Below are 15,778 nucleotides of genomic sequence, written 5' to 3' on the forward strand. Positions count from 1 at the left end.
TGTCTTGTATGTGTCGATTACCAATAGGGATTTAAACATGTTTTGCCTAACATTGACTCAAATTGTCCATCCTCAGCTCAAATTGTTCCAAAAGACTAAACCCTTTGAAATATTTTTTAGTTTCTGTTTATATATATAATGTAAAGCGATTTTCCCAATATGAAAATTATCTCCATACTAGTGTTTATTTATAAGTACTATGTAAAGTGATTTTCAATCGAAACTCAGACAGGTTCGTATATTAACAGACATAATATTTCCGAAAGGCAAACTGTCAACACCAGATCCTCATACAATAACAAATGCTGGAATATTCTACAAAAAAACCCAACGATAATCAAATGCATTTTAGCTCACTGTTAACCCAAAATTCAAACAAGCATAACAAGATATAGTACAACAAAACTTCATCTTTACTACGACTTGGGCAGCTTGACGAAGAGCCTAGGTGCTAATCGGAAATGCATAAACGTGGCTATCTCTCTCTCTGAATACTTGACTACTCATCGGTCAAAGAAATTAGGACCAGCTAGCGAGAGAAGTTCCTCACCGGCATCTCTACCCATCTTCACCATATCGTCAAAAGCATAAGGACCTCTTCTAGAGGTTTCAAGTACTGCATTGTAACAAAATTAGGATATATCATATGACACTCAAAGAAGCATCCCACCATTGGTTTAAGGGTTGAGTTATCTCTACAACAATTTTCAAGTACCTTTGATTCCATCGGGAGATGCCACCAGTCCTCTGAAAAGACAGTTTCCGTCCTCATCACGACAAGCGTATCCAGCTATTGGAGTACGGCACGATCCATCCAATTTCTCTAGGAATGCTCTCTCACAGGCTACTGCTAATCTGGTATCCTCATGATTCAAGGATGCCAAATAAGTGGCCTGAAGAGAGAATGCTTTTAATTAGGCGAGAACGAAAAAAATAAAGATATGACCTTCAAAATCATAAAGGCAGAGAGAGATGGCATACCATCTTTTCATCATCACTCCTACATGCAATTCCTATAGCTCCTTGAGCTACAGCAGGAAGCATGTCATCAATGGATAGGACGGAAGTAACATTTTCTGTCATATTCAGGCGCTTCAATCCAGCTAATGCCAACAGTGTTGCTTGCACCACTCCTTCATGTAACTTTTTCAACCTTGTCTGTACATTACCTCGAAAATTCTCTTGTACCTACACAATATTAGACCAGATATTATAGTACTACATACATAAAAAAGAAAAACATGTAGGGTAGCCCAAGGAAGGGAAGCAATGGCTGTAGTAGACAAAAATAGGCAAACAATATGTGAAGATTTACTTTCAGGAGCAGCTCCGGAATGATCTTTATCTGAACTTAGCAAGTGACTTCAAACATTAATGGAATCGATGAAATTCAGGGATCAATATTTTCGAAGTCAATAAATTATATAGATACATCTCTGTGTGAAGCTAAAATGGGATGGTCAGTTATACAAATACATCTCTACATAGTACATACTATATAAATCATATGCATATACAACAATGTCATAGTGGAAAACTGCATAATTTTACTTCACAACAGATGTAACTTCATCATACAAAAGAAAAGCAGAAATAAGTTAATGTTTTCCTACACTCACCTGAAGTGATGGATATCTGTTGAGAAGTTGCGACTTCCTTCTCAATGAGGCTGTGCCTACAGTGCTTCCGGGAGGAAGCTCAGCGAGAGATGCCGCAGTCAAGCAGATAAAAGCATCCCGGACATCTTCTCTAGGGAGATTGCAAGGTATCATTGTGTTTTGGGGAAGATATGTAGGGACATCTTTCATCGAGTGGACAGCTATATCAATATCATTGTTAAGGAGTGCATCATCAATCTCCTTTGTGAATAAACCCTTTCCACCAATATCTGCAAGAGGCTGAGTTAGAATTTTGTCTCCAGTTGTCTTGATGACAACAATTTGAATTGCTCCCGTTTCAGCTAACTGGGGATGCGAGCCTATCAGTTTATCTCTAGTTTCATACGCTTGTGCGAGGGCCAGTGGACTGTCCTACCAAGTATAGAAGATAAAGCCATTCAGTAATGAATTCAATACCAAAAACTACATGGAAGAAAGAAGATTCAACTGATCTTACTCATCAATAATCACATAACTGACTTATAAACTAACACCCAAACAAATTCTCCCAAGTAAATAAAACCACAACCTCAAAGATTACATATTTCACGAACCAAAACAAAACAGAACATATTATAGACATAGACAGCTAAAGTTAACTGAAATACAAGCTCAAACAGCACATACTGTCTAAAGCCAATCTCTATGGTAGCTTAGATACTACAGCAGGAGGAAATAAGCTAGACATATAACACGAAATTTGCAAAAATGCGCGTGGATATATGTGTAACCGGCTGCTCAGACAGCAAGAAACAACGATTTGACTAATCTCACTCTTCAATAATTTACAAAAAAGCATGAAGATTCGACCGATCTCACTCATTAATAATTACATGAGTGACTTATCAACAAATAACCAAACAAAGATCGCATTTTTACGAACCAAAACAAAGAATTCGACGCAAAACAAAACAACTAAAGATAGAGCTCAAACAACACATTTCGGTCTCAAGTCAACTCCTGTGGCAGGTAGAGCAAGAGGAACTAAGCTAGACATATAACACGAGATATGCTAAAATACACCCAAATTAATGCCTAATTGTATGCTCAGACAGCAGAAAACAACGATGAATCGTCGACACATTGATTGAGTGATTGACATCATCAATTAAAGCAAAATTCAAGGAATTAATCGAGAACCTAAGCAAAAATTACCTCCCCCTAGTTCCGATTCTGATCACGGCAGCTTTAGTCTCAGCCTGCTGCTCGACGGCAAGGGAAGCCCTAATTAGCCAAGTCCTAGCTCGCGCGAGCGAAGATTTCCGACGGGTCGAGGGAGAAAATTCGAGAGCTGAAACTGAGAAATTAGCCGAAAGATGCCTACATTGAGCTGGATTAACGGTGGGCAAGGCTCCGGCGGCAACCTCCATTGCTGATGGAGTGGAGATGTGAGCGAGGATAGCGTTGAAATGGAAATCTGTTGAGATTTGTTTATCTTTATCCTTTTTATTTTTTCTTTAATTTAACCAGAAGATAAAAGATTTTACATTTTTATTTGATTGGGCCACGTCATCAATTCACCGCCACGTCACTCTCGATTTTAGGCATAATATCTTGTCTGAATCCCTTATTAATAATTGGATATAAAATTTATATTAATACCGTAGGGCATGTTAGTGTGCCACCATCTCTTAAAATAACACCATATAACCATTTCTAGTCAATCACGTGGGCGAATAATAAGCTGCCACGTGGGAAAAAAAAAACCCCAAAAAAGACGGTAAGCAATATGTTGTACACTATACAACAATTTTTGCTTTGTCTAGCGTATTGAATATTGTTGTGTAACATTTATAATATTCTTTGTATAAGTGGTGTCACGGTGTCACTTTAAGAGGGGTTGTCATTTTAACACAAACCTAATATCGTATTTACAACGTTTAATTAAATCCTTTGAGTCTTCATTCGTAACAGATTTTACAGTTAATTATGTTTAAGGTCGATTCTTAATCATTTTTGTAAGGGTTGGTTAAATTAAGAGTTATTATGATGATTAATATTTAATCATATCTTTAAATTCTAACCATAATTATAGCACGTATTTAATCAGCGTTCCCACAGGACTTTTTCTATTTTAAAACCAGTTGTAACCTCTATTTTCAGAGTATTAGTTTGAATTTAAAGTATGAATTCTTGGAATAATTAATGGTTGTTAATTTACAAAATGTTTGAGAATTTCAAAGTATTTTGTAACTGTTTTCTTATAAATAGAGAAGAGTATTATGTTAATAAAAGCCCCCATTTTATATTATTATAAATAATTTTGCAAATGCCACAAAACTCTTCTTGCCCGCAATCACACATAGTTCTATTATTTCTTTCAAACATCATATATATATATATATGAAAAGCACAACAAAACCGCCCTTACTCTAAGGGCATTAGCAATAAGGGCCCTTCTCCGAAACCTATCTCAATTTTTTCTGCAACGTCAGCAGGCCCATCCCAAAATCTATCTCAGAGCTTATCTCATTTCATTTCATTTTTAAAAAATACTTCATTAAAAAAACATACTTCATTAAAAAATACATACTTTATTAAAAAAACATATACATCATTAAAAAACATGCTTCATTAAAAAAAAACATATTACGAAAAAAAAAATAGATAGATAAAAACAAACAACACACATCAATCATCGGGTTTCGGCTCGTCATCCTCGTCAAGACCCATGGAGAAAGGTGTATATATAGAAAGTAATGAAATTTATAAAAAAAATACAAAATCGGCTCCGACATCGGCCCTGCCTCCGCAATGGAGGCCCATCGCAGGGCCGATGCGGAGCCCATGGCTATCGGCTGGGCCGATTTATTGGCGCGGAGGCGGAGGCGATAGGGAGGGAGAATCGGCCCTCCCTCCAATGAAGACCCATGGGAGCCGATTGGGGGGCCGATCCATCGGCTCTGGGAATCGGCCCCCATTGCGAATGCCCTAGGCCCAATAAAAGACTAAAATCACCATATGCACACACCTAATAGTCAAATTAAATTAAAGTATCGCCTGACTTTTTTTTCCCTTGAATTTTCACTGCGTTTTATTATACTTATAAAAGAGTTGGATCAGATTTAGGGTCCAATGAAAAGAAGCTGGGCATTTCTTAATTTTGGTAATTCCACTCAATATCTTTAGGCACCTCAAATTGATTAAATCTATATCTATGGTTTTATTTTTCCTTACTATTGATAGCCCAATTACAATGCTAATATTAGTTTTGGATCTCTAATAAAAGCCCATGGGATACTGGGCAAGATGTTGGGTCCAATACTTCATAGTTGAGTGTTCTTCTATTTTTGTTTCAAACAAAGTACTCCTTGATTTTTAAATTACATCAACCTATTAAATGGAGTTTCAATTGAACTGATTTAATATTTCAATATCTCAATTTGAATCGTTCGATTATTCAAATTCAAGATGTTTTGTCTACACCTAAAATTAAGAAATACCCATATATGAACTTTTAAACTTTGCACCATTTTATTTCAATTGGAAACATACGAAACTTCGTGTTTTTTTAGATGAACTTTTTAAACTTATGCAAAACTAAATGAAATTTACTTTTCACGATTTTCTCACTAATATTCAAATCGAACCTGACACAACAGTTATGAAATACAAAATTGTCATTTAGATTTGGATATGTAAAACAATCCAAAAATATCATGTTCAAAAGTTAACAAAATTCAAAGATTACGTGGATAATAAATAAGAAAAATCCTAAAATCCATGTTACTATTTAAGTTAATCAGTCCCAAAATTAGTTAAATGCATCAAATGAATGCAACATTTAGGCTATCATTGAATTAAAAATATAATATACCATCTCAGTCCAAAAAATAGTTTTAATAATGGAATACAAAATTGTTAAAATAAGAGAAAAACATGAAAAAAAAGTAATTCATATGATGTTGCATAAAAGAGTTATAAGCAGGGGGTAGGTACGGTATACCTTATCGAAACTACCATACTGTATACCTTACCATAAATACGGTATACGTAAAAGTCATACCTTTACTTTACCAAAGTTTTCGGTATACCTTATTTTCGGTATGACGAATTTCATACCGATACCGTACCTCATTTTCAGTATACCGTACCGAAGTTTGGTATACCTTACTTTTGCGGTATATCTGACTTTCAACATCAACTAAAATGAGTAGAAAATTAGAGTTTTTAGAATATTATTTATATTTTATAATATTAAAAATAAATTAAATATAATTTATTCATAATTATATTTATATTTAACAATATATTTTATAATTTAAAAATATATAAAATATATTTTATATATAATTGTGTTTATATTTTTGTGGTATATACCTTAGTTTACGGTATATACCAAATTTCGGTATGCAGCGGTATATCGCGGTATTTGAAATTTCATACCGTTACCTTACCGGAATCTTTCAGTAAGGTATCATACCGTACCGAAAGTCACGGTATTTTCGGTATTTTTTTGGTACGATAAGGCCGATATTTCGATATTTTTCCCCAGCCCTAGTTATAAATATCATATGGACTAATTATAGTGAATTATAAAAATGAAAAAAGGTGAATATTTTTAGTAATAAAAAATAATCAAAATACTAATATTGGAAGAGTACGAAAGTGGTACCTCAATGAAAGAGGAGATTGTGGTGGGCCTTGGGCCCACATAGACCCGTGACTAGTCATCAAATCTAACGGTCAAATAAGTTTGGCAGAAATATAAAAGCCTTGTATAATTATCCCTATCCTATCCATCTATCTTTACACATATCTACATTTTAATTTCATAATTATAAATAGTGTCACACATAATTAAATGAAAATGAAATACTTCACGCTCAAGGAAACATGGCAATAAGTTGCACAACAAACTTTCACTATCCCAATTAATAAAAGGCAGAAAATAATTATAGAGTCAAGTACTCTCTTTCCATATTGCTTTACTTGTTTGCTCAACTTTAGCTCTTTGATGAGAGAGAAAGCCGCCCTCTGACAATATTAATTATGCACCTTCACACAAACTTTACTCCCTCCATCCTACTTTAGGAGTCTCAGTTGACTTCGGCACGGATATTAATTTGGATCCTATTTTTTTATATTAGTTTTATAATAAAATATAAGTGAAAAAAATATTAGTGAAATGTGGGGCCTAATACCATTCATAGAATATTATAACTGAGACTCCTAAAGTGGGACACCTAAATGTTAAATCGTGACTTTTAAAATGGGATGGAGGGAGTATTATTCTCTGCATTCGTATCAACATTACATTATTTTATTTACTCGTACCATAACCAAAATTTGCAGACATTGAATGTGGGTCAAGATTGACTGAAATTATATATTGTCTGCTCATTTTTTTAATTGATATGGTGCCTGGTGGCCTGCCCAATTTATTGGATACCACCTTTCCATTTTTTGGGGTGTAAAATACAAATTATGTATGTATAAAATAACTTTTGAATACGTCAAGTTAATCCTTTATCCTCTCTCTAGATATGTGGATTAATTTGATGAAAAGCTTGGAGGTCACATGTAGAATAATCACATAGAAGTAGTAGTATAAGATATAAGATATAGTGCAACTTTAAGTTGAATGTAACGTAAAGGGGAAAAAAGCATAGGGAAAGGATTAAAGGGAAAATCCAACAAGTCAAGGTGCTTCAATTGCCCTCAAAAGGGGGGAGCACATATACACATGCTTCTCTCTCTTTTCTCTCCCACATCACTTGATGAAATTAGTGACAAATCTTTCTATCTTTTTGTTGAGGTAACAAATTATTAAGTTCAAATTATCAAATAAGTAAATCACAAAAAATGTCGAATTTTGATCCATTCTACACTTTTTAAAATTTGGAAAATAAATCATGAAAGATGAAATTATTGCAATCATCTTGTCATTCTCTTTTTCGGAAAATTACATGCCGATGTGGCAATCGATTGGAACACGTGGAAAACAGTGTTGGGGAAAACGATATCGTCTAGTTAAGTTTGAAACGATGTTTTATCTATGTGTTTTTAAATCAACTGCAATATCAATGCGCAATTTGACGGAATAAAGAGTGATGGGATAATTGTAAAAAAATTATTTTTTGTAATTTATATTTCAAATTTTGAAAATTATGGAAAGGACCAGAATTTGATAATCTTTCATATTTATTTGACAATTTGTTCTTATATTTATACAATATTTTCTTGTGAGCCACCACCAACTTTTAGATAAATGAATTATTGTTCTTATATTCATATAATATTTTCTTGTGAGCCACCACCTACTTTTAGATAAATGAATTAGATAAATCTTGCATTGTCATTAATATTAATGAAAGTAAAAGTGTGTCACTTTTGGGTCTATAGATTTGGGTGGTGGTTAAAGGAAAGTAGGAATAGATGTGGAGGGTTGATGGAAGCAATAATATCGTGGAGAAAAAGAGATGAATAAATTTTATTGGGGTTTGGGGAATCCACCCATCCATCTACTTTTGGAATAGTTTCTTCTTCCTCGGAAATACTATATATTTCTATAAAATAAATATCCTTCATTGGGTTTGGTTTGCATTTTCAATGTTTCATTATCATTGTCACTAATTATTTTTTATTTATATAATTAAATTAGTATAACTTGGAGAAAAATGTTGATTCATATATATACAGAGATATCATGATTCATGAACACCTATATATCTTGCGTTGATTTTGTTGTTAATATACGAGTGAATTTAAGTTTGAAATTTACCATGATTATATGTTTTATGTAAAGTTATTTGCTATTGGCTTCGCTTTTGTATCACATCATTATAAAAACTTTGAGTAAAAAAATTTAGATATGTTTTTCAAATTTATACATGCAAGTGTTCTTAGCCTATAAGCTTCTAATATGTTAATATTATTATAATTTAGATGGACTTTTTAAGTTAAAAAGCTCACCTTTATTTTTGCATCCAAATATTTGTCCTCTGCTTTTAGAGATTTGTTTTCATGACATGATGACATGCTCATAAAAATAGTTAATTTATTTATAATGAATTAAGTGAAACTTGACAAAAAAAAATGCACTCACAATATGCACCAAGATGCCTGCCTTTTAAGTAGAATAAATTTTTTTTATTGGGTAAATGACCATAAATTTAAAGACCGCTTTACAGAGGACTCGAATATAATACCTTTGGTCTCTGCTATTAACTTCTCTATCGCCGGGCCTACTCATACACAGAGTATACAATTTCTTATACTATATAGAGTATTATAATTATTAATACACGATTAATTATTGTAAATGCAATTTACATAAGGGAAAAATAAGTTATACTCCTAAAAAAACAAAATATTAAGAAGAAAACTATTTCATCTAGGCGGTATGCGGCATCAACAAAGTATAACTACATAAAGACAAGAAAAATAAAATAAAATTGAGAAGTGATTTGTCTATGCTATGGATTTGATATTGACTATTTTGAGTGTTCATACGCATTTTTACTACAAAAACTAGAAAAGTCTGAACTTTCAGAATATGCTAATTGCTCTATAGCATATGCAATGGTGATTAAATATTTTTGTTTCAAACAATGGCAATAGAAACATTAACCGTGATTGAATTGTTTATCCAATTTGATATGATGCGTATGTCAAATTAGAGATATTGATACTATGTCTATATATGTCAAACTAAAACTTTTACTTATATAGTTTCGAATGCAATTGACGATTCAATATGAATTTATGAAAATGATTCAAATATGAGGGAACTTTCTGAAATGGAAAAATGATTTAACTATGAAGGAACGAAGGGGGTATTTATTTAGTACTCCGAGCAACAATTTTCGTACAACAAGAGTTAATTTCTTTAAATTTTAAGCATTTAACAAAGCATTTCTAGCAATTTGTAAATAAGTATTTTGTGTTTCTTGAAAAATACATTAGCGCAAGTCCAATTATTTTTACTTGAGCCATTAAGCCTTTTTATTATCGTTATCACAGTTTATGACGATTTAGTGATCTTATGCATCACTATAGCAAATTAACCAAATTCTATTTGCTTTTAAATCCATAGAAGTTGTTGACTATCGAAATATATAGGATATTTTTTTAATTCAAAAATTGCCAACTCGTTTAACTTAGTGCCATATATGGTTTAATATGACCACTCATGTATTTTTGTCATTAATTTTGTGTGTCCCATTTCGGTTCACTAATTACCAAGGATATTCACTGACGGACATATTGACTATTTCCGCACTGACTAATTTGTAGATATCTCAATAATTTAAAGTTACTCCAAAGATGCACGAGTCTCATACTCTCATGTCACTCTACTTACACGTTACACCTCTTTGGTTTACAATCTTGCATCTTGAATTCATGTAAAATGCATAAATTAATATCTCAAAAATATCAGCCCTAATTAATAAGCATAGCGAGAGGACTTGACAATTTGAACGCATTAATTAATTACTAATGCACAATTATTCAACTAAACCTAAACTCCACACCTATGAACAATCCAAGTAAGAAGTCATGAAACAACCTTAGCTACTAACCGCCCCACAAACGCCCAATATCATTAATTAATTATTTATGGTACTATACTACTAATTAGACCCATTTAGATAAACGAGCTAGTAACGCAACACTAGTTTGTTTAATTAGGGTGGAGTCACTAATTAATTAATGAAACTGAATTAATGGGGATGGTGGGATTTTGACAGGCCTGCTGCGTTTGTCTCCTTAATTGCAGCTAAATTATCTGTCATAAAAATAAGGGATTTGATTATTACATTGGATGCATCACTTTTATTGTGTAAATAATATTCAAATTGGATTTTTGCCTTTGTTTTTGTGGTCTTTGGCACTATGATGATAATACCAAAGTGTGTGACAGCGCACTTCATGGACCTTCCATTCCAACACCCCAACAACAACACACTATCTCTATGTATCTATATATATATATATACATACACATACTCTTCCAAAATCTTTTGTTTTTTTTTTCTTCACATCAAAACAAACACCACATGCATTCATTTTGTGAACAGACTTATCTGAATGGGAACTATTTACGTTGTTTTTGAGATAAATGCTGTATTTACTTTTGCATCCAACCGATTAAGATGCCTTCATAGGAAATTAAGAGCTACTATTAGCGCTAAAAGCCAAATTAAATACACTATTTATAGATTAATTTAGGTTTTTACCACCAACTAATTTGAATGTGATAGAAAATACATGAATTTAGCATGTAGTTAATTTCTCAAGAAATCGTAATTCGCTCAAATTGAATCCAAACTGGCGTGACAAAATATTCAAAACGATGTATTTTGATCGAAAGTGTGAAAATTAGAAGTTCAAATTACATTAAAAATAATCACCTGTTGAATTATCATAACGATGCCGTTTTAATTTATTGACTTACCATTTTAATACTAATAATTTTACAATGTGTTATGAACGTTATTTAAAATTGTCTAAACATGCAATATAAGATACAGCTCCGCTACTCCCTGATTAAAAGTCACACTTTGACTGGACACGAATTTTTAAGGAATGTAAAGAAAAGTTGGTTGAAAAAGATAGTGGAATGTGAGATCCATTTTTTTATATTAGTTTTATATTAAAATGTGAGTGAATTGAGTTAGTGGAATGTGAGACCTATTTACTATTTATAGTAAAAATAAAGTGTGACTCTTAATTGAGGACAGAACGAAATGGAAAAGTGTGACTCTTAATCGGGGACGGAGGGAGTATAATAGTTCATCATGGGAAATTATTTACACACACAAGTTCATACATTTATTCACAACATATTATATTATAAGGACTAGAATTAACCTATAATTGATGTGTTTTCTTGCTATTTGCCAAGTATACATGAAATATTAATTAATAGCAACACTTCATCTACTACTAATCTGAATTACGGCTCTTAATTATTTTGATTTAATAGAAAGACTATATCAAGTGAAACAAATACAAAATGTTTACTAAACCGTTAGCTTTATATAGCTAATGTTACAAGTTAACATTATATAATCACTATATTAAACAATTATACAACCGAGAAAGCCTGTGCTAAGGTAAAAAAAAATAAAATTAATATATGTATGTACTAGAAAATCTAAAATTTAACGTTAATAATTGCGCACCAATTTGTCCTGTACTAGTCTATGGATACATTCAGATACACGACTATTCATATCATAATATCTATGAATGTATAAATGAAACACACATATCTATACATTAATTTATTGGATAGGGACCTTGCATTATTTTAAAAATTGAGAAATACTTGTCGTAATTGCCTTCTCTTAATGCAATTATCTAACAAAGAAGGCGCACATGTAAAAGAGAAAGACTGAGAGTGTGGACAACCATATCAATAATCATACAATAAAATTGTAGTACTATATTAAAAGAAAACCCAATAATTTTTCCAATGAATATAATTACAACCAATCTTTTTATTACGTACAGTGTTGTCTTTAATTGACGATACGTTTTGGGGTTACATTTATTTAATACTGAGATTCACAAACTTATATCACCAAAAAAGGTGGGATGTTTTAAGAGAAAGAGAAATAATTAATTCAAGGGTTTCTTTAGTTTTGGGATAAGATCAATTCTTTCGAACAAGTGAGATATTTCAATATTTTGTATTCATTACAATTTTCTATGAAATAGTACATGCTACAATTCACTATGAAATTCAAATATTGGAAATCACAGATTTCATGATGGGAAATGTACCACAAAAATGGTTGAACTGATAAAAAAAACTCAAAAAATAGTTTCTTGATTCAGAACTTATTATAAAAAACATTTTAAAATGATGAAAAATAGTAAAATATAATGACGATTTTTCGTGTTTCCGGTGTCGCTTGATGGTAACTAAATAATTCCATATATAGGATATTTATGATCTACTAGGTTCTAAAATTCTCGAATCAAATGGAAACTCTTGAATTTTTCGAAAAAAAAACAACCCTATAAAGATTCATTATTTTACCAATTAAGATGTGCTAACATTATATTAATTCAAATCCAAGCATGGAAATATGTTTACATGTGCTACTAAAGATAATAATATATCCAATAAATTAAAAAAAAAAAAAGTAAGATACCAACGGGTCGCAGCGCAGTTGGCAGCGCTCAGCTGTGGTGACTATGAGGTCACGGGTTCAAATCCCGCCACCCGCTGGGAGACTTTCGGCCTTAACTCGCAAACCCGGTCGAAGCAGGATTAGTCGGATTAGTAGAAAAGGCGGGTTCGGACACCCGTGGTTAAAACCAAAAAAAAAAAAAAAAAAAAAAAAAAAAAAAAAAAAGAGTAAGATAAATTGAGAATGAAATTGCAACAAGAATGGTGGGGCAAACCTACTATGGGGGCCATGAACCATGAGGTGCGAACTGCAATCATCTAACATGCATGCAACTGTCACATTGTATGGCTAAATATATATACATCAAATTTAATACATTTAATTTAGGAGTTTAAGTGTAGGCTTGGTGAAGTAATTTTGGGCAAGAAGAGTGTGATCATATAATATACATGGTTGAAATTATTGTGGGGAATTTAAAATTTTCATCCGTGACAACTTTAATTAGAAAATGACATTTTGCAAACAGTTTCCGCAATTAATGTAGATTCATTATTCATGCAAACTGTTTATTTGATACATTATGTTTTAATAAGAGTTCTAACGCTTCATAAAGAGATATTTGTATAGTTACAATCGTGTTCGACAAGTTACCGTGCGGTGTTCTAGCGAGACTAGCGTGATAAAATTTCCGGGTGATGTTGCAGTGACCCAATTTTTTGACGAGATTATCGTGACTTAGTTGGGTCAAGGTAGCTTCACAACTGAGTCACGGTAGCATCGTAAAAAATTTGGATAACGATATTTTCATTGGAAAGTTGAGTAGTATGGTAGCCTTGTCAAAATGACACATAGTAATTTAACCATAATTATGCATGGTTAACGAGTATGTTTTGTGGCAAAATTGATTACTTGCGAATTAAAAAGGACTATAAAACAATAGAAAGGGAAATTTGCAATTTAAATTATAACTTTTTATTGACTTCTGGTTAATTTCATAACTTATAAAAGTAGCTAATTAAATCATAATATTTGCACATTTTTCGACTGTCCCATATAAATTAAGTTTTGATAAAATTTATCGCTTAAATCATATTTTTAGTTAACTCCGAGATGAATTTAGCATTATTTTGTATTATGATGGTCGATTTTAGATGATTTGGCAATTAAAGAAGATATAGTGACGAAAAGTACAAACGACACAACAAATTTCATTAAATCTTTAATTTTATGGGACAATTGAGAAATGTACCGAAATTGTGATTTAATTAACTACTTTTATAAGTTATATATGAAATTGACCGAAGCCAACAAAAAGTTTAAATGACAATTTACTCATTTAGAATCATTGCACCTGGTATGCTATCGACCTGTCAGCGTATTTTTTTTTTGTTTTGCGCTCCATAAATTTGGTACGAGTAACATAACTCACTCGAAAAAAGCCCGTTTTAAATGAAAATCAAGTTGCGAACCTCACCAACTATTCTTTCTAAACGGGTATTATCGAATCAAGTTTATTCACTCTACCCTTCCATCTCCGGAATAGAAAGTGAGTAAAAATAATTCAATGTTGAGAACTCTATTGAATAAACAAAATATTCCTAATCATCTCTTTATCTTATGATATCATTATATTAGACGGATGAATTAAATGAAATGAATGGAATTGAGTGTGTAAATTTGATATACACATTTCATTGTATTTACATATAAGTGATACACTATACAAAAAAATACATATATAGAATAAGTAACGCATTTTTTTTGTTTCGCACCCCATAAATTAAGTAAGAGTAGAATTATAAATGAAAATTAAGCCATGATTCTCACCACTAATCCTTTTTAAAAGGGTATCATCATGTCGGGATAATTCAGTAAAAGCCGTCCATTGCCAATCCACTCTTCCATCTTATCTGACGTTTTATCAAGAAGAGAAGAGTGAGAAAAAAGAATTAAATGTTGAGAACTCTAAAGGGAGGAGTTGAGAAAACAAAATATTCTAATAATCTCTTTATCCTATGATATTAAAGAAAAAAATGAATCAAATGAAATGAATATATTTAAACAAATTGTTGATGTAAGATGGAGTTCTTTTCCTCTAAAAAAGAAGTATTCTAACATATTTACATACAGTGTGAAAGTTAATATCTCTAAATGTAATATACAAAGAGTAACGAAGAACTACTTGATGATAGGATGTTTTATTTTATTCGGTACATCGAGAGTTTGAATCACACTATACCCATTGATGGATTCATTACACATAGTTTGCTATCGGCCCATCAACATATGTTTTGTTTTGCGCCCCATAAAACTAGCTAGCATAACCTATCTGGACATAATTTCGTTTAAAATGAAAACTAAGACTCAATCCTCATCCTGCTAATCATTCTAAATAAATACTATCGGATTAGGTCAATTCAGTAATAGCCGTCCATAAGATCACATAACTTATCAATCTAAAATACAACATACAAGACCGAGAAAAAAAATTTAATATTGAGAACTCAAAAGGAAATTGAGAAAACAAAATATTCCTAATCATCTCTTTATCCCATAAATTTAAGGCAGGATGAATTAAATGTGTACAATCTGATCCTACACATTTTCTTAATTTGTTATTGTATTTACAGCAAAATTGAGTGAAATAAGTAAATTGGCAAAATGAAGAGTATGATCTGATTTAAGGGGGCGATTAAGAGCATCCCCATCCGTACTTTTAGCTAAGAGTACGGAGGTCGGCCCGGACTCACTTTTACTCTTTATTCTTAGTTAAGAGCACAACACTTATATCTGTGCTCTTAGCTAAGGACAAGCTCAAGAGTCCCACCATTCTATTATACAATTTATTACTTCAATTACTAAAAACATTTCTACATTATAAAAAATACATTAAAAAATAAAAATTATATAATTAAAATCCTAGAAAATAAAAAAATACATAATTAAAATCCTACAAATTAAAAATTCTCATAATTAAAGTGTTATGGGAATTTTTTTGTGTTGAAGTGGGGGTATTTATAAATGAAAATGTGA

General features: G+C 31.8%; 1 protein-coding gene across 1 annotated transcript; it reads right to left on the bottom strand.

Annotated features, from left to right (window-relative positions):
• Window positions 1–237: 237 nt before the first annotated feature.
• LOC125218891 (porphobilinogen deaminase, chloroplastic-like) lies at window positions 238–3,078 on the bottom strand. Its single transcript, XM_048120685.1, has 5 exons — window positions 2,814–3,078; window positions 1,620–2,025; window positions 982–1,188; window positions 716–893; window positions 238–616 (listed from the first exon to the last, which is right to left on the bottom strand). Exons 1-5 carry the CDS (start codon window positions 3,026–3,028, stop codon window positions 504–506), a joined length of 1,119 nt encoding a protein of 372 aa, XP_047976642.1. The 5' UTR covers window positions 3,029–3,078; the 3' UTR covers window positions 238–503.
• Window positions 3,079–15,778: the final 12,700 nt, after the last annotated feature.

The sequence above is a fragment of the Salvia hispanica genome, chromosome 4, assembly GCF_023119035.1.
Source record: "Salvia hispanica cultivar TCC Black 2014 chromosome 4, UniMelb_Shisp_WGS_1.0, whole genome shotgun sequence".
Classification (NCBI taxonomy): domain Eukaryota; kingdom Viridiplantae; phylum Streptophyta; class Magnoliopsida; order Lamiales; family Lamiaceae; genus Salvia; species Salvia hispanica.